Source organism: Heterocephalus glaber, unplaced genomic scaffold (genome assembly GCF_053883595.1).
Source record: "Heterocephalus glaber isolate CG9 unplaced genomic scaffold, H.glaber_assembly_v1.0 deba00001004, whole genome shotgun sequence".
NCBI classification, from domain to species: domain Eukaryota; kingdom Metazoa; phylum Chordata; class Mammalia; order Rodentia; family Bathyergidae; genus Heterocephalus; species Heterocephalus glaber.
Genome location: NW_028258179.1, coordinates 9,138,379 through 9,155,985, shown reverse-complemented (window position 1 = coordinate 9,155,985; position 17,607 = coordinate 9,138,379). Strand labels below are relative to the sequence as shown.

The following is a 17,607-nucleotide window of genomic DNA, read 5'->3' as shown; positions in this document are numbered from 1 at the left end:
AGTTCCCATCTCTGCTGCCTCAGTAACCCCACGACAGCCGGTTCCTGACAGGAGATGGATCGAGTGCGGCCCCGCTTCCCACGCTCCCCGCCTGCTCTCCCAGCCCTGGGGCTTCTGCAGGAAGCTCCTCCCAGTGGCTTTCAGTCCCATGGGCACAGGTGTCCACACTGATGTCCCTGTGGGGACAGCAGGGCTGCCTCACCCATACCCTCCTCCCCAGGTGTTCAGGGACAGTGCTGGGCCATTGATGACCCCACGGGCCCCGTCATCCAACCCCAGGTGCTGCACACCCCGATCCTCCTCACACCAAGAAAAGCCTGGGGTTCAGGGCCCCAGGCTGCTGCCCAGCCCTAGGTGACCTCAGGAGGGAAATCAGCCCCCTGGCCTGGTTTTCTATTCACTACAGAGAGAGAGGGAAACACGACCCGTGGAACAGCTGCAGCTCTGTGAGAACTCTCACAGTCGCTGTGCTCCGCTCCAACCTGCCTGGTGCTGTGGCTCGGCCCGAAGTGCTGTCGCTTGCTCTGCCTCTGTGGCCCTGAGTGGCTGTGGCTCCATGGGGCTGGTGCGGGAGGACAGACGGCATGAGGCCTGGCTGGGCTTTTGCTAGAGTCTTAGGCTCCAGGGGCCCGGCTGCCAGGGTTGGCCTGGCCGGCGTGGTCCTAGGACCCAGCGGGTGCCTGATGACTGCCAGGGTGCAGACCAACAGAAGCTCAGGCCAGCCCACCATGGGGAGACCCCTAGACAGGCTCTGCTGTGGGAGGGAGGGCAGCTTCTGAGTTCTCCCCACCCTGGGACGGGGTTCAGGCCATGCTTACCATGCATCCACCTGACAAGTCATGCTACAAGAGTCCAAAGGATTTTCCACATTACTGCCACCACACAGGTTTCAGGGCCTCACTTGAGATGGAGGAGAGCCCAGCAGGAGCCACTGCAGCAGACGGCCTCGGTGCCCTGCTGCTCCAGGCCCAAGAAGCACAGCCCACCCTGAGGTCGGAAGGCCCCAGCAGCTGCCCACCGGGTACAGTCAGGTTTCAAAATGTGGATTCTAATCTTTAAAAAAAATTAATACTTTTTTCTTGAACTAGGCACTGAAGCCAGGGCCTTTGTGCTGAGCCCCTTCCCCAACCTTAAAAAATTTTTTTAATGTAGCTCGCTAAGTTGCCTATGCGGGGCTTGAATTTAAAATCCTCCTGCCTCAGCCTCCCTGAGTGCTGGGATTACAGGTGTGCACCGCCCAGCACTAAACGTTGAACCCTGTTTTTTTTCAGGCGTTATTTTCCCAGTTTCCCTTCCTCTATCCTTGCACCCTGGGCTGATTTGTCCAGGGCCCAGCCAGGGAGAACGCAGCCCAGGGCCTTACAGCCCAGGGGGGGCAGGGGGTGTGCGCGGTGGTCCCAGACCCACTTCCGGGGCGCAAGGGGCTGCTGGGAACGCGGCTGGAGGACAGCGAGGTCCTGTTTTGTTTTCTGTTGCCCAGCAGCGCCACCTGCTGGCGCTCAGCGGTGACATTTCTGAAACCCGCAGGTTGGCGGCGACCTCGTGCATCCAGCTTCCTGAGCCCGGTACCCCGGCAGTCAGCCTCGCCCAGGGTAAGGCCAGGTCCTCGGGTCTCTGTGGGGCTGTATTCCCCCGTGCGGGCCCGGCTCAGCGGGGCGGAGCGGCACCAGCTTGAGCAGCAGCATCAAGACGGGGGAGAGCTTCCGCCGTGCAGTGTGGTAACAACCTCCCCGTCTGGAGGGTTGATCTCAGCCCCCAATCCGGCCCCACCCCTGCGGCCACAGGCGCTAAGAGCAGTCACAGGCAGGGCCTCTGTCCTCCTGTCGTCTCTGCCTTGGCCACACCTGCGCCAGCCTGGACTGGGCTCCGATGCCCTGAGGGCCAGCAGTGGCCAACTCCTGCTCCTCCTGCCCACTGGGCTTTAGGGACAGGCTCGAGTAAGGTACCAGGCCAAAGGGAGCGCTGAGGAGACCCGGGTGGGGCACTGAGGACGCCCCAGCCTGGAAGCTGTGCCCTGGGCACCCTGGGACTGTGGGCCTGCAGATGAGATCCAGGAAGCTGGGACCCACACGCCAGGCCTGGCGGGCTGCCCGGCCTGAATGAATGCTTGGCAGGGTCAAGGAGGGAGAGGCCTAGGACTCAGGTGCCCCTGAACTGTTCAATTCCCCCTCAGGTTCAAACCCTACACCCCTAGCCCTCCCCCTGTGGTTTCCTCTCCAAATATGTTAAAGGAGGCGGTGAGAACATGCCATGTAGCTCAAGTGCATGGTGAAATAAAGACTTGCATTCGAAACACTACAGCAAACGACTGAATTCCGATAGATTTCTCTAAGAACATGTGGGATGTGTGGGCCCCAAACCAGACGGCCAGGGAAGCTGGGCCTAGGGAAAGTGTAACATTTGTACTTTTTTCTTTTGGTGTTGGAGATCGAATTCATGTCCTTGTGCTTGCGCAGCAGGCAGCGAAACCACTGAGCTAAATCCCCGGCCCGGGAAAGTGTAATATTAACATACATGCAGGACCTTCCAGAGTTGAGGAACCTGGCTGTGTGTTCTCCATTTGCTATAAAGCTCTGGAAAAACACAGTTTTACATGGTGGGGATGTTCACAGCATGCAGGACTTCCCAGGAGGTGGAAGCAGGTGGCAGGATACCAAGCTTTGCCCTTCTCCCAGAAAGCAATTTGGTCCATGTGTCTGTCTGTCTGTCTGACTCTCTCCCCAAAGCAAGCTGCTTTCTCGGGCAATGTTACCACAGCCCAGGAATGAAAGTGCACGCCGGGCCCTCTCCTCACCTCTGCCCTGCAGCCGTCTACACAGCGACCGCACCACCTTGGCGCTCCCGAAGCGCCTGAAGCGGGCTCTCACGTGCTGGTGGTACCACTCCAGAGAGCCGATCTTCACCACCCTGCGGGAGGGATATGGGCCCAGACTGTGGCGCGGCCGTGTGCTGCACAGGTGTGTGCAAGCGCCATGCACCCCACGGGCCCCTTCTGCAGCGAGCCCCATGAAAGGGGTACGCCGGGCTCCGGGCCCTGCAGGCTGGCTTGACTTTGGGCTGTGGCTCACCTGGCCAGGTGGCAGGGGTCGCACAGCCAGCCCTGTGCCTCCGGGTGGGCGTGGCTGCAGCATTTGCAGGTGAAGAGGCCGCAGTCCAGGCACTGCCTCTTGCTGTTCACCAGGAGCCGGAAGGGCTGCAGGCAGCGGGCACAGTGGGTCTCATTCAGGTGGGCCGTGTCAGAGAGCAGCTCCCGCTTGGAGCTTTCCTTCTTAATCTTACCCTTCAGCTGGCTGTGGAGGTACAGAAATGGGAAATAGACTGGAAGTCTTATTTTTGCACACACACATACCCGCTAATTCTCTTGTGTGTAGAAGATGAGCCCAAGTCTGCGGAAGCGGCCATGGCATCCCACAGTGCTGACTGCACACCCTCACCTCGCCCTATGGGAAGACCTGATTGGTGGGGCCCCATCAGGTGCGATTTGATAGGAACAGAAACATGATTTTCATAGACATGACTGCATTTACGCATCTCTGTGACTTCTACAACCAGCCCAGTGGTTTGGATGCCAGGTGCTGTGCCCTCCCTCACAGGGCTCGAGTCCTGAGGCAAAGGCAGGTGCTGTTTGGGGTCTCTCCCACCATGGGGGAGGCCCCAGTAGGCCTCAGGCTTGTCCTTCGGAGCGTGGCGAAGCTCCAGGGCAAGAGTAACCCAGCACCCAGAAGTCCTGCAGGCCATAGCTGGAGACCGCGGAGTTTCAAACACAGCTTCCTGGTGGCTCTGCCAAGGGCAACACAGCCCGGAGAGTGGTGAACGCGCCTTTCTGTTCTGAATGTCGAAGAATGACTGCCAAGCATAATATTTTTAGTTTTAGATGAGATAAAATTAATCCATTTATCATGACAATAAAGGATGAGACACAGGTGCCACTGTCTTCTGAGAGCTCTGAGGTTCTCAGTGTTCAGGGGACGCCTCAGAGGGTGGCCAGGGGAGAGGGGTCAGGAGGCTGCCACTAGTTCACAGTGATGCGGTGCATGTCACCAATTCCTCCCTCCCATTATTCATTCCCTCACCCACTCGAGGGACAGTGCAAAGCACAGGATGGGAATGTATTTTGAAAGAGAGAAAGGGGGATACAGACACTCTATTCAAAGAAGTTTTTTTTTGGTACCAGCGATCGAACTTAGGACCCTTCGCTTGTGAGTCAGGCAGAGCAACCACTGAGCTAAATCCCCGGTCCACACAGAAATTTTAATACAATGTATTTTTATAATTATCCTGTTTTATTATCCATTATGCAGTTCGCCTGTCATCATGCCTAGTTTAAATTAAGCTTTATCACTGTGTGTGCCTGTGAGGAAAGCAGCCCTTATACAAGTTCAGCACGACCCGCAGTGTCTGGCACTCACGGGGTCTCGGACATCTTCTCAGGATGAGGGAGGACTATCCTCACGAAGACTCAGAATAGGACTCTTGTGACAGCTGTGAAACTAAGAAGAGATGGGCAAATGGCTGCAGGAATCTAGAAGGACCATTGTCACCTCTGCTTGGAGTAGACAAAGCTGTGTCAGTCGGGCAGTCTTTGCCTCAGAGAGAGCCATGAGGCCCCTGGAGCGGTGACGGAAGGGTATTCCTACCCTTGCCACATCTGCATCTGCCGGGGAACCTGGAGGTCATCCTAGGCCGGGAGGGCTTATCCAGCCTTCTCCCCATCAGCTCCCCCTCCTTGTCTACCCAGACAGAACTAAAGCAGGGGAGTGAGGTGGGGGACCAGGCAGGAAGGAAGAAGAGACATTTGAGGTGCGCTGTGCCCAGCTATTAACTTCTCCTTAGTAAGAGGAGGGCTCCAGAGGGGCCCTGAGGAGCTGGGCAGCCACTGTATTTTGGGTGCTGAATCTGTACTGTCCTTCCGGTTTTTTAAAATGTAACTTCCTGGCTGGGCATGGAGGCACACACCTGTAATCCCAGCACTTGGGAGGCTGAGGCAGGAGGATTGCCATGAATTTGAGGTCAGTCTGGGCTACATTGTGAGTTCAAGACTAGGCTGAACTACATAGTGAGACCCTGCTTCAACAAAACCAAAACCAAAAACAATCCCCCCGCAAACAAAACAAAACGTAAGTTCCTTCTTCATAGCTAGAGAGCTGGAAGGGAAGCAGAGAAGACCCTTGTTGGAGGCCAGGGAACTCTTGCTGGCTGCTGGACACATACCCGAAGCTGGGGCTGCAGAGGGTGGGACAGAGCCACTCACGGGCTGCTCTTACCCCACACACCAGGTCAACCAGACGTCCCGACCTTACAAGCATCAGCAGGAAAAAGCGACAAGTCAGGGTCTCCTCCAGGAAGAGATTTCCAGAATGGGATTCACCATCAGAAACAGGAGTCCTGAAGCAAGTGGCCTACTGTGCTTAATGGGGTGTGAGAAGGCGGGGTCTTGAGGAGGGAGGGGAAGGAAGCAGCCAGGCTGAGACAGAAAGACCACAGGCTGTGCAGATGGAGCGCGGAGTGCTGGCTGAATAAAGATGGCAAGGAGCGCTAGGTGACAGTGGAGGGCAGCACGAGCAGAGTTCCTACTGGGAATATTAAATCCAGTGGTTCAGAACAGTGGTTCTCAGCATGTGGTCTGCGGGCTCTGGAGGCTCCTAAGTTCCTTTAGGAAGATTTATAGGGCCAAAGCTATGTCAATAGCATTAAGACATCATTTACTTTTCTTTTTTTGTCTTAGATGCCTGCACCAAAGATGCACAAGCAATGGTAATCAAAGCTGCTAAGGTTTTTTCACAGCTCAAGGCAGTGGTACCAACCGGACTAGCAGCCATTGTACTTTGCCCCACAAAAGAAAAGAAAAACAGCGTTTCACCTAAATTCAGCGTTGATGAAGCAGTAAAAGTTCTCACTCCTTTTGAATCTTGACCCCTGAGTGCATACCTTTTTAGTATTCTGCAGAAAGAGGACATACAGCCTCTCTACTGAATATTGAAATACAAATGTGGAGGTTTTGATGTGAGAACTGGTCAGTTAGTTGTCTGCATGCTGACTTGAACTAGGAACTTTTATTACAAAATACCATTTTCACTTGGGTGAAGAACTGAGAGTTAAACTATTCTGACTGGGCTGTGTGGCAGTTACTTACTTTCTCCAAAATGATCAAAATGAGCCTGCCACTTCGAGGAAAAGAACCAGAGCATTTATTGCCACTGACAAAACCAAAAGTTTCAATCACAAAGTAGCGTGTTGGAAAACTCATGTCTTTGTCTCTGAGCTTGACAGTTTCCAACCTGGAGTGAGTTCTGTGGTTTCCCTTTGTCATGCATAATAAGGTACGTTAATTCGGGGACCTGCATTACTCAGAGAGACAGTGTTTGTTAAATGACAGTGTGCAGTGTCACAAAAATCACACACGGGTAGGAGATTCACTCCAAGTGCAAGACAGGCCAGTGAGTCAAAGTAACAGCAGGCAAAGGTCTGCGATATTTGAGTCCACATCACAACTAACCTTGAGGAAACTTCCAAGTGCTGGGTTTTCAAGTAGTAATGAAACATAGTGTCCATAATCATCTGGAAAAAGGCTCTACTCCTCCATTGCCCAGCCACAGATGTGTATTAGGCTAGATTTTCTTCAAACGCTTTGTTCATAAGCACACCGCATGCAGAGCAAGCTGGAATTCTTCTGTGTCCTGCTATGCCAGATGTTGAAGGGGGTCTTGAAAATGTAGATCAAAGCCACTCTTCTCAGTCATGCTTTTGTTTCAGAAAAATAGTTATTTTTCATAAAAATGATGTTTCTGTTAATATGGAAGTGGCTTACTGCTGTTATTTTTAAGTGAATGAATAGATAAAACTCCTCATTTTAAGTTCTAATGTGGTGCATATTGATAGATGTAATGCACATACATGACACTGTTGGGGGTTCTTGGTAATTTAACAATGGAAAGGGAACCTGAGGCTTAATGGCTTGAGAACTGCTGGTTTTGAATTCAGTTTGCTTTTCCCTTCAGGGTGCAGAGAAAGGAACGCAGTGGTGGCAACAGAGAGGAGAGCGAACCCCCAGGGGTAAGTAGGTCCTGGGCAGTGGGGCCCCAGGGGCATGGAGTAAGTGATCTTGGGTCACCGTGGGACACCACGTCGGGAGCTGTGATGGGAGACCCGAGTCAGGCAGGAAGCAAGAGGCCTGCACGTCTGGCACAGCTGGGTGGGACGTGAGTTTCCGGCTGTGCCACACAAGCAGGGATCATGCCAGGGAGGCATGAAGATGCTCCCAGCCTGAGAACAGCAGCCACAGAGAGTGGGAGCCCCCACATGAAGGTGTTGCTGGACGCTGGGTGGGCAGAACCGGCTGCTGTGGTGAGGAGCAGTCGCCCCCTCTGCAGAAGGCCAAGCCAGAAGTGATGAGCAGTGGATTCGCATCCTGCACCGCCAGACAAGACTTCACACATTCTGGGCCCAAAACAACGACAATGGATCCCTGAAATTTGGGGGGGGGGGTTCACATTCCGAGAGCACCCAAGAACTGTCAAAAACTGCAAGTTTCAGATAGGGTCACAAAAATGCCTATCAATGCCTATTTTTATCGTTTAAGCCCTAAATATGTAATGTCTCCCGCAGTTAGGTGATTTAATGTAATAAATTCTGTATTAATAAAGCCTGAGAAGGTGCAGGGCGTTTTGGCGGCACCTTAGGGACCTTGAGGCTTTAAGAGAACAAAACCCAGAGCATGCAGCCGGTTACATGGAGATGGCACCGGGCAGCAGCCAATCAGCAGCAAGGAGAACTGAATAGTGCTCTCGGATTGGCTACTTGCTAACCTTCCACCAAAAAAACAATTGCGGAGGATCTTTGCGGTTTCCCCCAAGTGTCAGGGGTTTCCTCAATTACTAGGTTCTAAGGAAAAATTCTCGAATGACTGAGGCCTTGAACTCTGAACCATGACTTGGCGGAGGTGCTGCATCTTACAGTTCTGGGGACCAGACTGCAGGGCTGGATGCCCGTGTCTGAGCCAGGGGCTTTGGAGCTGAAATGAAGGTGTGGCGGGCTGGGGAGAGCCAGTCCCGGGCCTGTCCCAGTCTCCGAAGGGACCTCTATCCCCAAAGCTGGCCAGGTGCTGTCTTCTGGCAGGGCTCAGTCTGACCTCTTTCTATCCTGCTTCCCTCTGCCTCCCATTTATAAGGCTCCTGCCATGCACTGGGCCCACGCAGAAGATTCAGGGCAATTCCCCAGGTCCAGCTCAGCTTACCAGCAGCCCCGATGCTACCCGCAACCTTCATTCTCCTTTGCCAGAGCCTAAAACGTTGCCAGACTCTTGGCACTGGGGCACGGTCATGTGTCTCAGGGGTGGTGGCATGGCATCGTGCTGTCCACCCTGGGGAGCAACGTTCCTGGGATCCTGCAGGGAGCGTGGGAGCTGGGGTTTTACCCACAGCCAAGTGGCACGTTCTCAGATACCAAATGTACACCCCAAGACACTCCTGAGAAAGCAGCTGCAGGATGTGCTCCTGATGACTGAAGAGAGAGTCCAAGGAGGACCTAGATGACAGACATCATGGCAACCGAGGAAACCAGGGTTTCCCAGGGGACAACTGGGGAAGGAGGGGAAGGGATTCACAGTGACAAGGAGCAAGTCCATGATCCCAGTCCTGGTGACATGGATCTGTCTCAGGAATGATGATGAGGGAGAGGAATGTGCTGCTGCGCCTGGAGGTCCTCCTGGGGGAATGGCCAATGCGGTGACGGAAATGACGTGGAGGAAGAAGGTGGTGACGCCCGAGTGACAGGGCCCAGAGGCGAGGGCTCCAGAGACCCCTGTCAGGATCTTGGACAACAGTCAACCTTCAGGCCCTGAGCAGGAGCCGATTTCCTGTTTTCACCTTGTTTCTTCAGCCTGGAGTTGCCCGTGTGTGTGCCAAGTGGCCCAGCTGAGGGGCTTCCAAGTTCCTCTTCTTGCCATTCTCCCCTGAGCCTCGGCCGCCCATGTCTGTCACTGAGAGATCTTTCACTGATCGTCTCGGGAATTCCCGGCTGTTTGCAGAGATCAGACTCCATGCCACCACCTATTTGCCTTTCTGGGAAGGTTAGCAGCCTGATATTTGGCTTACGGGCTGTGCCCTGTGGAGCCCGAGGCATGACTCACCCACGCCCTGCGATGACCGTCTGCTCCTTCCTCCTGGGCTTAGGGTGCAATCATTTCTGCCACAGCCACAACCTAGCGCTGCCCCACCGTGCAGGAAGTAGCTGCTGACAGGACTTGAGATAAGCATGACACCGAGCAAGCTGGACACCAAGCAAGCCTCACCCAAGTGACCATGCAGGCTCTCGGCATCCGGGCTAAGGCTCCATGGTTCCAGGCTCTTCTGAGGAGGGCAGGGCTCGCAGGCTGGGGCTGCTCCCATGTGTCCCCTCCAAGGATTACTTTGGCACGACTTTGTGTTTGAAGACATTAGCAATAACAACATTTTTATCTCCCCAGTGACAGGAATGAGGGACTCCAGGGGGAGATTCGGGTTGACCTAGGGCTGAACGGACGGCAGAAACCCGCCAGCATTGCCAATAGGGGCGTTTTCTCCAGGTGACGAGTGGCTTGTTTCTTAGCAAACCTGGCTTTACAATGCTCCCCGCACGCACTTTCTTCTGTCCACAGCCTCGGTGGGCTCTGCAAGCCAGGCCACCCAGTGGGTGTCCTTTTGGGAATGTGTCAAAGCCATCACAAACAAGCCGGGCACTTCCTGAACTGCTGAATTTGCTACAGCTATTCGAGTGGGGTCCATGAAGGAACTGAGGGCCTCACCCAGCCTCAGCTGCTTCAGGGATCAGGAATCAGGAATGAGGACCTGGGAGAGGAGCCCAGGAGAAACAGAGATGGGCCTGAGAGTGGGGTGGTGGCAGCCACACACGGTGACCTTTGTGTTGACACTGGCTAAACACGCAGCGTGACACTGATAAGAGATGAGGGAGAGGGGATTCATTGTCTGACAGCTCATCCCAGTTCAGACTGGGCGCCTGGCCTGTGAGCCAGCTGGCCCCGCAGTGCCAATGTGAGGCTCCAGAAACGCAAAAGGTCTTTATTCTCCGCTGGTTTCAGTCCCGCTCTTTCCAAGTGCCAGCCCTGCCCACCTGCGCCAGCAGCACTGGACCCACCTGTGCTGGCCTCCCACCTGCCGCCGGCCTCGGCCTTGTGACTGCGGCCACACCCCCAGGGCTGCGCTCCGGGGCCAGGAGGCCCTCAGAAACAGGCAGCCAGGGTAGAGGCAGCTCTACCTTCAGCGACACCCGCAACAGGACAGCGGACGAGACACGAAACAAGGAGCAACACAGGAGCTCCCCTGCGACCCCACCATGAGGGGCTCTGCAGCGTCCTCTTGTGTTCCGGGCTGCGTCCGCCCAGTGAGGCCCGCTCTGTGCTGACACCTGGCTCCCGTGTTCTTGACCTCAGCTTCCTCTCCGCACACTGCCTCTCCTCACATTTACAAGGTGCGATGGAAAAATACAGCCAATGTTTAATTTAAAAGGTTCATTACAGTAAAAGATGCTTTGCCATTAATCCCGCTCAAAGAATTCCTTATCCCATCCTTGCCTCTTTCTGCAGCAGCTCTGCAAGTCCTGTCCCACGAGTGTCTTTCGTTGTGCTGCCATGGCTGTGTCCATGTCCCCAGTGTGGTCTTTATGACCCTGGGGAGGAGCCAGAAGTCACTCGGTGCCAGGGCCAGTGACTAAGGTGGACGAGGACACAGCGCCATGTTTTTGTGAGCTACCTTTCTGCTCGGCAGCAGCATTCACTGTATTTCTGGTCACACCTCATAAAGGCACGAGAGACGACTCCCAGAACTGCTTCAGAAAGCGGCAGGAATGATGGGATGAGTGTGTTTGAAGTGAGAGAGAAGAGTCTGAGGGGGATTAGTGGCAATGTGTCTTACTGTAACACATTTTAAAAAACGCAAACATTCACCGTGTATTTTGAGCACCCGCGGGTCCCAGTGCAACATGCTTGGTGTGGACGTGGGCCCGATGTGAGCCGACAGGGCTCTGGGTGACTAAGAAGGCCACTCCTGACCACAGGGCTGCCCTCAGTGCCGTCCTTGTGGTACTCAGGCCACGACCTTGGGGTTGCTCTTGGCTCCTCCCACCCTTGAGAGCCTGCATCAGGCCATGGGCAAACTTTTCTGCTCTTTCTTCCAAGCATGTCCAACCACGTCTCCAGAGTCCGCTGCCTGCCCTGAGGCCCAGGGGGAGGCCAGCTCCCCCACCCCTTCTTCTCTGACCGTCACCTCTGCCCCTGGCCCCTGGATCGCTCTGCTCCTAACCCTGGACATTCTCCGTCAGCCCTGGTGGCCCTTCTGCTGGGCACATTCTTTTTTCTTGTTTTGGTACCGGGAATTGAACTCAGGGCCTTGCACTTGCTTGGCACATTCTTGGAGGCTTGGGCTTGGCTACTTTCCTCACCTCCCACAGCCTCCTCTCAACGGGCTGACCCAACCCACGCACACTGCTCAGAGGGGATGCTCACAGGGTTCGGTGGGTGACAGTCACCAGGTTGGGGGAGGCAGAAGGAGGCTGAGGCAGGAGAAGATGCTGAGGGGCGGTGGCACCCACGTGTGGTCACGCTGGGAGGACAGGAGCCCCTCAAGGGGGCAGGGGCCAGGTACCACTCAGTCTGGGTGGGTGCCCCGGAAGCTGAGCCAAGTGAGGGAAGGCCTCGGGAGGACTGAAGCCCAGCTGGATGGGCAGAGGCCCTCGTTTTAATGGCGAGGACACGAAGGCCCAGAAGCAGAGCCCTTCTCCAGGTCATACCCCCCGTCCATGCCCCTCAGCCACACCCAGCCTCTGCCCACCCGGGGGCGCCCTGGCTGCCGCACGCAGACTCACGCCAGCCTCTCCTCTTCCCGCGTCCGGAGGGCGAAGTCCCGCTGCACCACCTGCCACACGTGCTGGGCCTCCTCGTCTGTGAGCTTGGAGAGGTCCAGTTTGTTCTCCATGACTGCTGCCCAGGTCACACCTGCAAGGTCACAGGGGCAGGAGGTCACACGCCTACTATGTCGCAAGGTAAGAGGCCGAGCAGAAAGCCACGGGTCCCACGAGGTTTCCTAGGCGGACACGTGCTTGTTGGGACACCAGTGTCAGCGCACAACTCCTGTGCAGTTCGGTGAGTTTAAAGGCGTCTCAATGGAGAATTCCCACACTAAAAGGGAGGCTTCCCACCTGGGGCCACACAGGCTCAGCCCCTGTCCTTCCCCTTCGAGATGGAGGACAGTGACTTTTCCACTGAGGGACACGGTTCCTTCCCCGTCCCAGGTTGTGCTTTGCCACAGGAGCACCAAGGTGTGCTCGGTCCTGACGAAGGCCCTGTCCCTGACACTTTCAGTGAGGATGCTGCCATGGCACCCAGCCACAGTGGGTTCCGGGGCCCACTGTGTTTGGAGGACAAGGACCTGAAGGCCGGCTTTGGCCCGTAATAAGTGAGCTTAGTGAGTCTTCCTGGGGACTGAAAGCACTTCCTGTGTGCTCGGGACAGAGTCCTGTCAGAGCGCTCTCTGAGGGAGCCTCTACACTACCTGGAAGGCCCATTCTTGCTTCTGAGTTCTGAGCAGGAGGAAGTGTTCCTGGTAGAAATGTGAGCACAGCTTGCTCCAGGCCGGATGTGTACTTTGATTTGGCCACACAAGAGGTCAATTATGAAAAGTGACGTTGTCTAGGCAGATATTAATTGAAGTGAAAATTCCCACAGAGCTCCATGGCTGTCCTCCAAACTATTGCAAAAACATTTTTTTGTCTGAAAATGGGTGGAAAATACCTGGGTGTGGAGGTGCAGCCTGTGATCCCAGTGATGTAGGGGAAAGGGGTGGCAAAGCCCTTGAAATGAGCAGGGAAGTGGGAAGGGCCTGGCAGTTCCGAGCTCCCAGAACAGCGCCAAATAATTCCCAGGCCCGCCGGTGGGACTCCTCTTAGGCTCCCACCAGAAGCAGGATGAAAGAAGGCCAGAGGCCGTGGGGAGCCTCCTACCTGACTCCCACCATGGCCCACGCTGCGTTTCCCACATGCAAGGTGCACTTTTATTCTCACTTTTATCTTCTTCTTTTCTCTTGTTCTGCCCTGCAGAGCTGGTTTCTCCCATACCATTCACCTCTCACTTTGCAAATCAACCTCTGGCACCTTTCCTTTTTGAGAAAGGGTCTGTGTAGTCCAGGCTGGTCTCGAACTCACTATGTAGCTGAGGCTGGCCTCAAACTCATGGTGATCCTCCTGCCTCAGCTTCTGAGTGCTGGGATTACAGGCGTGGGCCACCACACCTGGGTTACAGGTGAGTCTGGACTTTGGACAAGAAAGCTCTCCAAGGGAACAGACGAGGCTGGGAGTTCCCCTAGAACACACAGCATCTGGTTTCTAAACAACTGGCACAGAAAGTTCTTATTGGATGGATGACTGGGGTTTATTCATTTTTATCAATTCTGAAAAAAGTATCATAAGGAGGGCATTCATGGAAATTCCATTTTCAGAGTGGCAAACAGCGTGACCCTCAGCTGAGGAGTCTGCCTTCTCTCTCCTCCCAACATAGGAGCAGCGTCCAGGCCGTGGCGGTGTGAGAAACTTCAATCCCGGGCGTGAGGAAGAGATGCAGAAACAGGAGGAAAAGCCCGTTTCTCTTCCTGAGAGCCTGGCTTTCTAGGGGTGGGCAGATGCCAGTGAGCAGACAGGGAGAAAGGTCACAGGATGCTGCCACTGCACGCAGAGGACACTGTCCCCTCCCCGCCCCCATCCTAGTTTCTTGTAAGGACTCAGTGTGTCAGCCACATAAGCAGACAGCTGAAGCAGGAACCAGAAAAGGGGGCCCAGGGAGCCTGCCAGGCAGGCAGGGGTCTGAACACCCACAGTGCGGGCCACCTCCAGCATGGGCCAGAGGAGGGATCTGGCGGTGAGGTCCCCAGAGCTATGGCCGAGATGTGCAGAGGACCCACATGGAGAGGGGGAAGCCTGGTCACGGCAGAGCACATTTGCAGCTTCCAGTCACAGCCAGGCAGAGGGAACATGCTCACTAGGCTCTGGGTTTTTGTTTGTTGGTTCGTTTTGTGCTGCCAGGGATCGAACTCAGGGCCTTTGGTATGACCTGCAAGTGCCCTTGCACTGAGCTACACTCCAGCCCATGGGCTTGTTTCAGTGAGTCAAGGATGCTGGATTTCAGAGCTGAAAACCACGCACACATTGAGCACAGCTAAGTCATGGCTTGGAAGTTACCTGAAAAGCGGGGCTCTGGTGCCGACCTTCAGCTCCAGGCCAGGTCCTTTTGGGCAGGAGATTCAGAGAGCAGGGGTACAGAGAGGCTCCCCAAAGTCTCTGCAGCTCCGTTGGAGGCTGTGTGGGAGTGGAGAGTGGGTGACCCTGACCAGTGTGGCTCTTCACCTGCTGTGACTGCCTCCCCCTCTTCGAGTGGGCAGAGGCAGAGCAGAGGTTAAGCTTTTTACAAATGATTTCCAGAAAGTAATCTAAAATCAAGCAGATCTAAGCTGCATCAGCCGAGTCCTTAGCATCTGGGGACTTGCTGCCTGCCTCCTCTGCCGGCCACAAGCCAGCCCAGCACGGGTCACTAGCAGCACGGGGAGGGGGAGCTCCTGGGCCATGCACAGCCGTGGCAAATCAGCACTCCTGTCGCCTCCACTTTGCTGTTCCCCAAGATCTGGGCCTGCACCTGGTGCCCTGCTACCCATGGCAGCCAAGGAGGATGCCAGGACAGGGGATGTGCTGGAGCACAGAGGGCAGGGCACCCCTGGGTGCGTGCTGGGTCAGAGCAGGCACCATCAGTCTGCACTGTTCCCTGATCCACTTCTGGGCAGATAAGGTCGAGTCACGAGGCCCCTGAGCCAGAAGGCACTTTCAGTTTGTGCTCCCTTGCTCAGATTTAATCCTGCTTCAGATCTTTGAGACATCCACCCTCCCCAGCAGTGTGAGGTTCTAATGGAGAGGGAGGGGCCTTGGGGAGGACCCTGCAGAAGGAGCTCGTGGGGCCGGTGTGGTCAGTGGGGTAGCCCAGCATGGAAGACCGGAGCTCCTATTTTGGCCAAGTGGAAGGGAAATCTCATTTTTTTTTTCCTAGACAGAGACTTGGGTGGGGGGGCCAGCTTGGAACCAAGGAGCCTGGGAGCCTGGAGCAACAGCCATTGCGAGCGGTCACCCACCCAAGCCAACAGGAACTGGGGAGCAAGGCAGGATCCTCCCGAAATGCCCACGAGCCATGGCAGGGCACCTGCTCACTCAGGCGCCGGGCGCGTGGTGTGGCCACGTTCCTGCTGACAGAGGTGTGGCAGAGCTGCCACCTGGCACTCTCCATTTTAACCCCTTGTGGCTGCCTCCTGAGTGCTGCTCCCAGAGCTGCCTGGGTGGTTATTTCTTGGGCACAGCCTGCGCCCATGGCTGTGGGTGGGCATGGCACCTCCAGCCTTCGTCAGCAGCAAAATGAGCACATTTCCACCCGGAAGGTCTGTTCACTTTCCCACAGGTGAACTGGAAGATCCTGGAACTACCTGGAAGCTCTGGAGGGGTGTCCTGCAGCCTGGCTCCCCCATCCCTGTCCTCCCCTCTGTGTCCCCCACTCTGGAGGTTTCTGGTGACCTCACAAATGCATAGATGTAAGTTCCGCGCTGCCTCTAGAACTCAGTTCCAGTCTCTCCAGCAAGCCCAGCCCAGGGCACTGGGGAGCCAGCCTGGGCACCTTGGAGAGGCTCCTGCCCTGCTCGGGCTGTCTCCCCATCTGAGTGGGCATGATGTTTTGGTGCCATGGCTCTTTCGATGCCCAGCTTGATGCTAGGAAGTTAGAATTAAGAGAGCCCTGACAGTGGGGGGAAGGGGTCCCCAGAAGGCTTCCAGAAGTAGCCTTTGAAAAGCACTGGGTGGTCAGAGGACCAAGGCTGTCCCAGCCACACAGATGGGGAGGCATCGGGCCATGACCTCCCCAGGCCCTGCCAGCATCAGGTGCACTTGCCTGAGGCCCTCGGGCTCCGCCTGTGTGTGCCTGGAATGTCCCAGGTCCTCAGCCGACCCTGTGAGGTGCCTGCCACTGTCCCCATTTTCGGATGAGGTGCTGAGGCTGGACGCCCACACCCTCCCCCTGTCCCCAGGGCTCCACAGCAGGGGAGCAGGGGAGTGGGCCCCGGCCTGGCAGCAAACACAGGACGATGCCAACACACCTGGGCTTTTAGGGGCCCAGGAGAGGGCGGGGACGCCTCCCGTGCAGGATCCCCACTGCTCTCTGCCCCAAGATCATTGGGGTGGCCAGGAGAACGTCTCCCCAGACAGCCTTGTGCCGTGGGGTCCTGCCCCAGTCTTAGGGCTTCTGATGAAAACCACTCTTTTTGCCCCAAATGGGCTCCAGGGCTCCAGGTCCATCTGCTCAGAGTCCAGGAGACGCCTGGGGTGTGGGCCTTGGGGGAGCTGGGGACCCCAGCACCAGCACGGAGGCCTGGAGGCTGTGGCAGGGGCGTTCTGACACCCGCGGGGCTGCACGGACCCCGCCCCCTCTGCGGGCCTGGCCTCAGGTCCCGGCAGACCCCAGGTCCCAGCTCCCTTTCGGGGCGCACTCACCGGCCTCTCTGCTGGGGACGTTGGGCGTTTGCCCAGGGCCGTCCTTGGCGCTGTTTCTTCGGTCCTGGGAGGGACGGGGCAGAGGGGAGGCCGGGCGCGTCGGGCGGCGGGGCTGTGCACGCTCCCTGCCCAGCGCTGACCCTGGTGGGCAGGGGGGCGCCCGGGCCCGGTCAGCCTGGGGCGCAGCAGACCCGCGGGAGGCACGGGGACGGGAAGCTCTGCGCTCCTCGGCCCGGCGGTCAGGCGGGGAAGGCCCGGCGCACCTTGCGGCCCGGGGGCGAGGCGGCCTGGCGAGGCGTGGCCACGTCGGCTCCTCCCGCCCCGGGACCGCCTGCCCAGCGCGCCCGGCCCGGGGACCTCGCAGGGCCCCTTCTCACTCTGCAGGGCGACGCAGTCCCTGCGCCTCGCGGACGGAGACGGGCTCAGCAAAGCCCTCGCCCAGAGCCTCGGACCGAACAGAGTGGGCTTTGCGCCCGGGGTCCTGCAGGCCAGGCCGCGACCCAGACGCCCCGGGGCTGCGCGTGCGTGGCCTCTGCTGCTGGGCGCTGGCAAGCAGGTGGTGCTTGGAGCCAGCGGCTTGGCTTCTGAGTTAGGGTCGGCGTCCAGGTGCCAGGTCCGCTGTCCTTCTGAGCGCCCTGGACACCGAGGGGTGGCCTTTTCCTCCCTCGCCCTCCATCCAGGAGCTGTGTTACCAGCTCGGTTTCGTGTGTGCAGACACGAGCAGCTGGGGCGAGCAGAACTGCAATGTGTTCGGCAGAAGGGGGGCCCGGCCACGCGCCCGAACTGGTAAAGAGCTTTGCGGAGCCACAGGCCGCTCCCCTGGAGGCCCTGAGCCTGAGCCCGGGCAAGAGGGTCCCGGGGCAAGGGGGCCCCGGGCCTAGGAAGGACAGGGACTCTGACTGCAGCCCAGCATCCGGTCCTGGTCTGCATTTCCTTCCCATATACCTGACTGGTCCCTTAAAGCTGGCCTTGGAACTGTAAGTTCTTTACAGGCAGGTGTTTGTAATACTTTAGTGCTTATTTATTTGAAGTGATGGTTTAAAAAAT

At 56.8% G+C, this 17,607-nt stretch overlaps 1 protein-coding gene across 11 annotated transcripts in view; it reads right to left on the bottom strand.

The window, feature by feature from the left end:
- Mlph (melanophilin) overlaps positions 1–16,834 on the bottom strand; it is a 37,663-nt gene extending 20,829 nt beyond the window's left edge. For 9 of the 11 annotated variants that reach the window (XM_004868387.3, XM_004868388.3, XM_087209496.1 and 6 more), the window contains exons 1-4: positions 16,561–16,834; positions 11,857–11,986; positions 3,069–3,290; positions 2,795–2,907 (exon numbers count right to left, since the gene is read on the bottom strand). In XM_004868387.3, coding sequence (XP_004868444.1) covers positions 2,795–2,907; positions 3,069–3,290; positions 11,857–11,966 — 445 coding nt within the window. In that variant the 5' untranslated portion in view covers positions 11,967–11,986; positions 16,561–16,834. Of the gene's footprint in view, positions 1–2,794; positions 2,908–3,068; positions 3,291–6,496; positions 11,813–11,856; positions 11,987–16,560 lie in introns of those variants that run through there. The other 2 variants (XM_087209500.1, XM_087209499.1) reach the window with 2 other exon arrangements.
- Between the last annotated feature and the right edge of the window lie 773 nt (positions 16,835–17,607).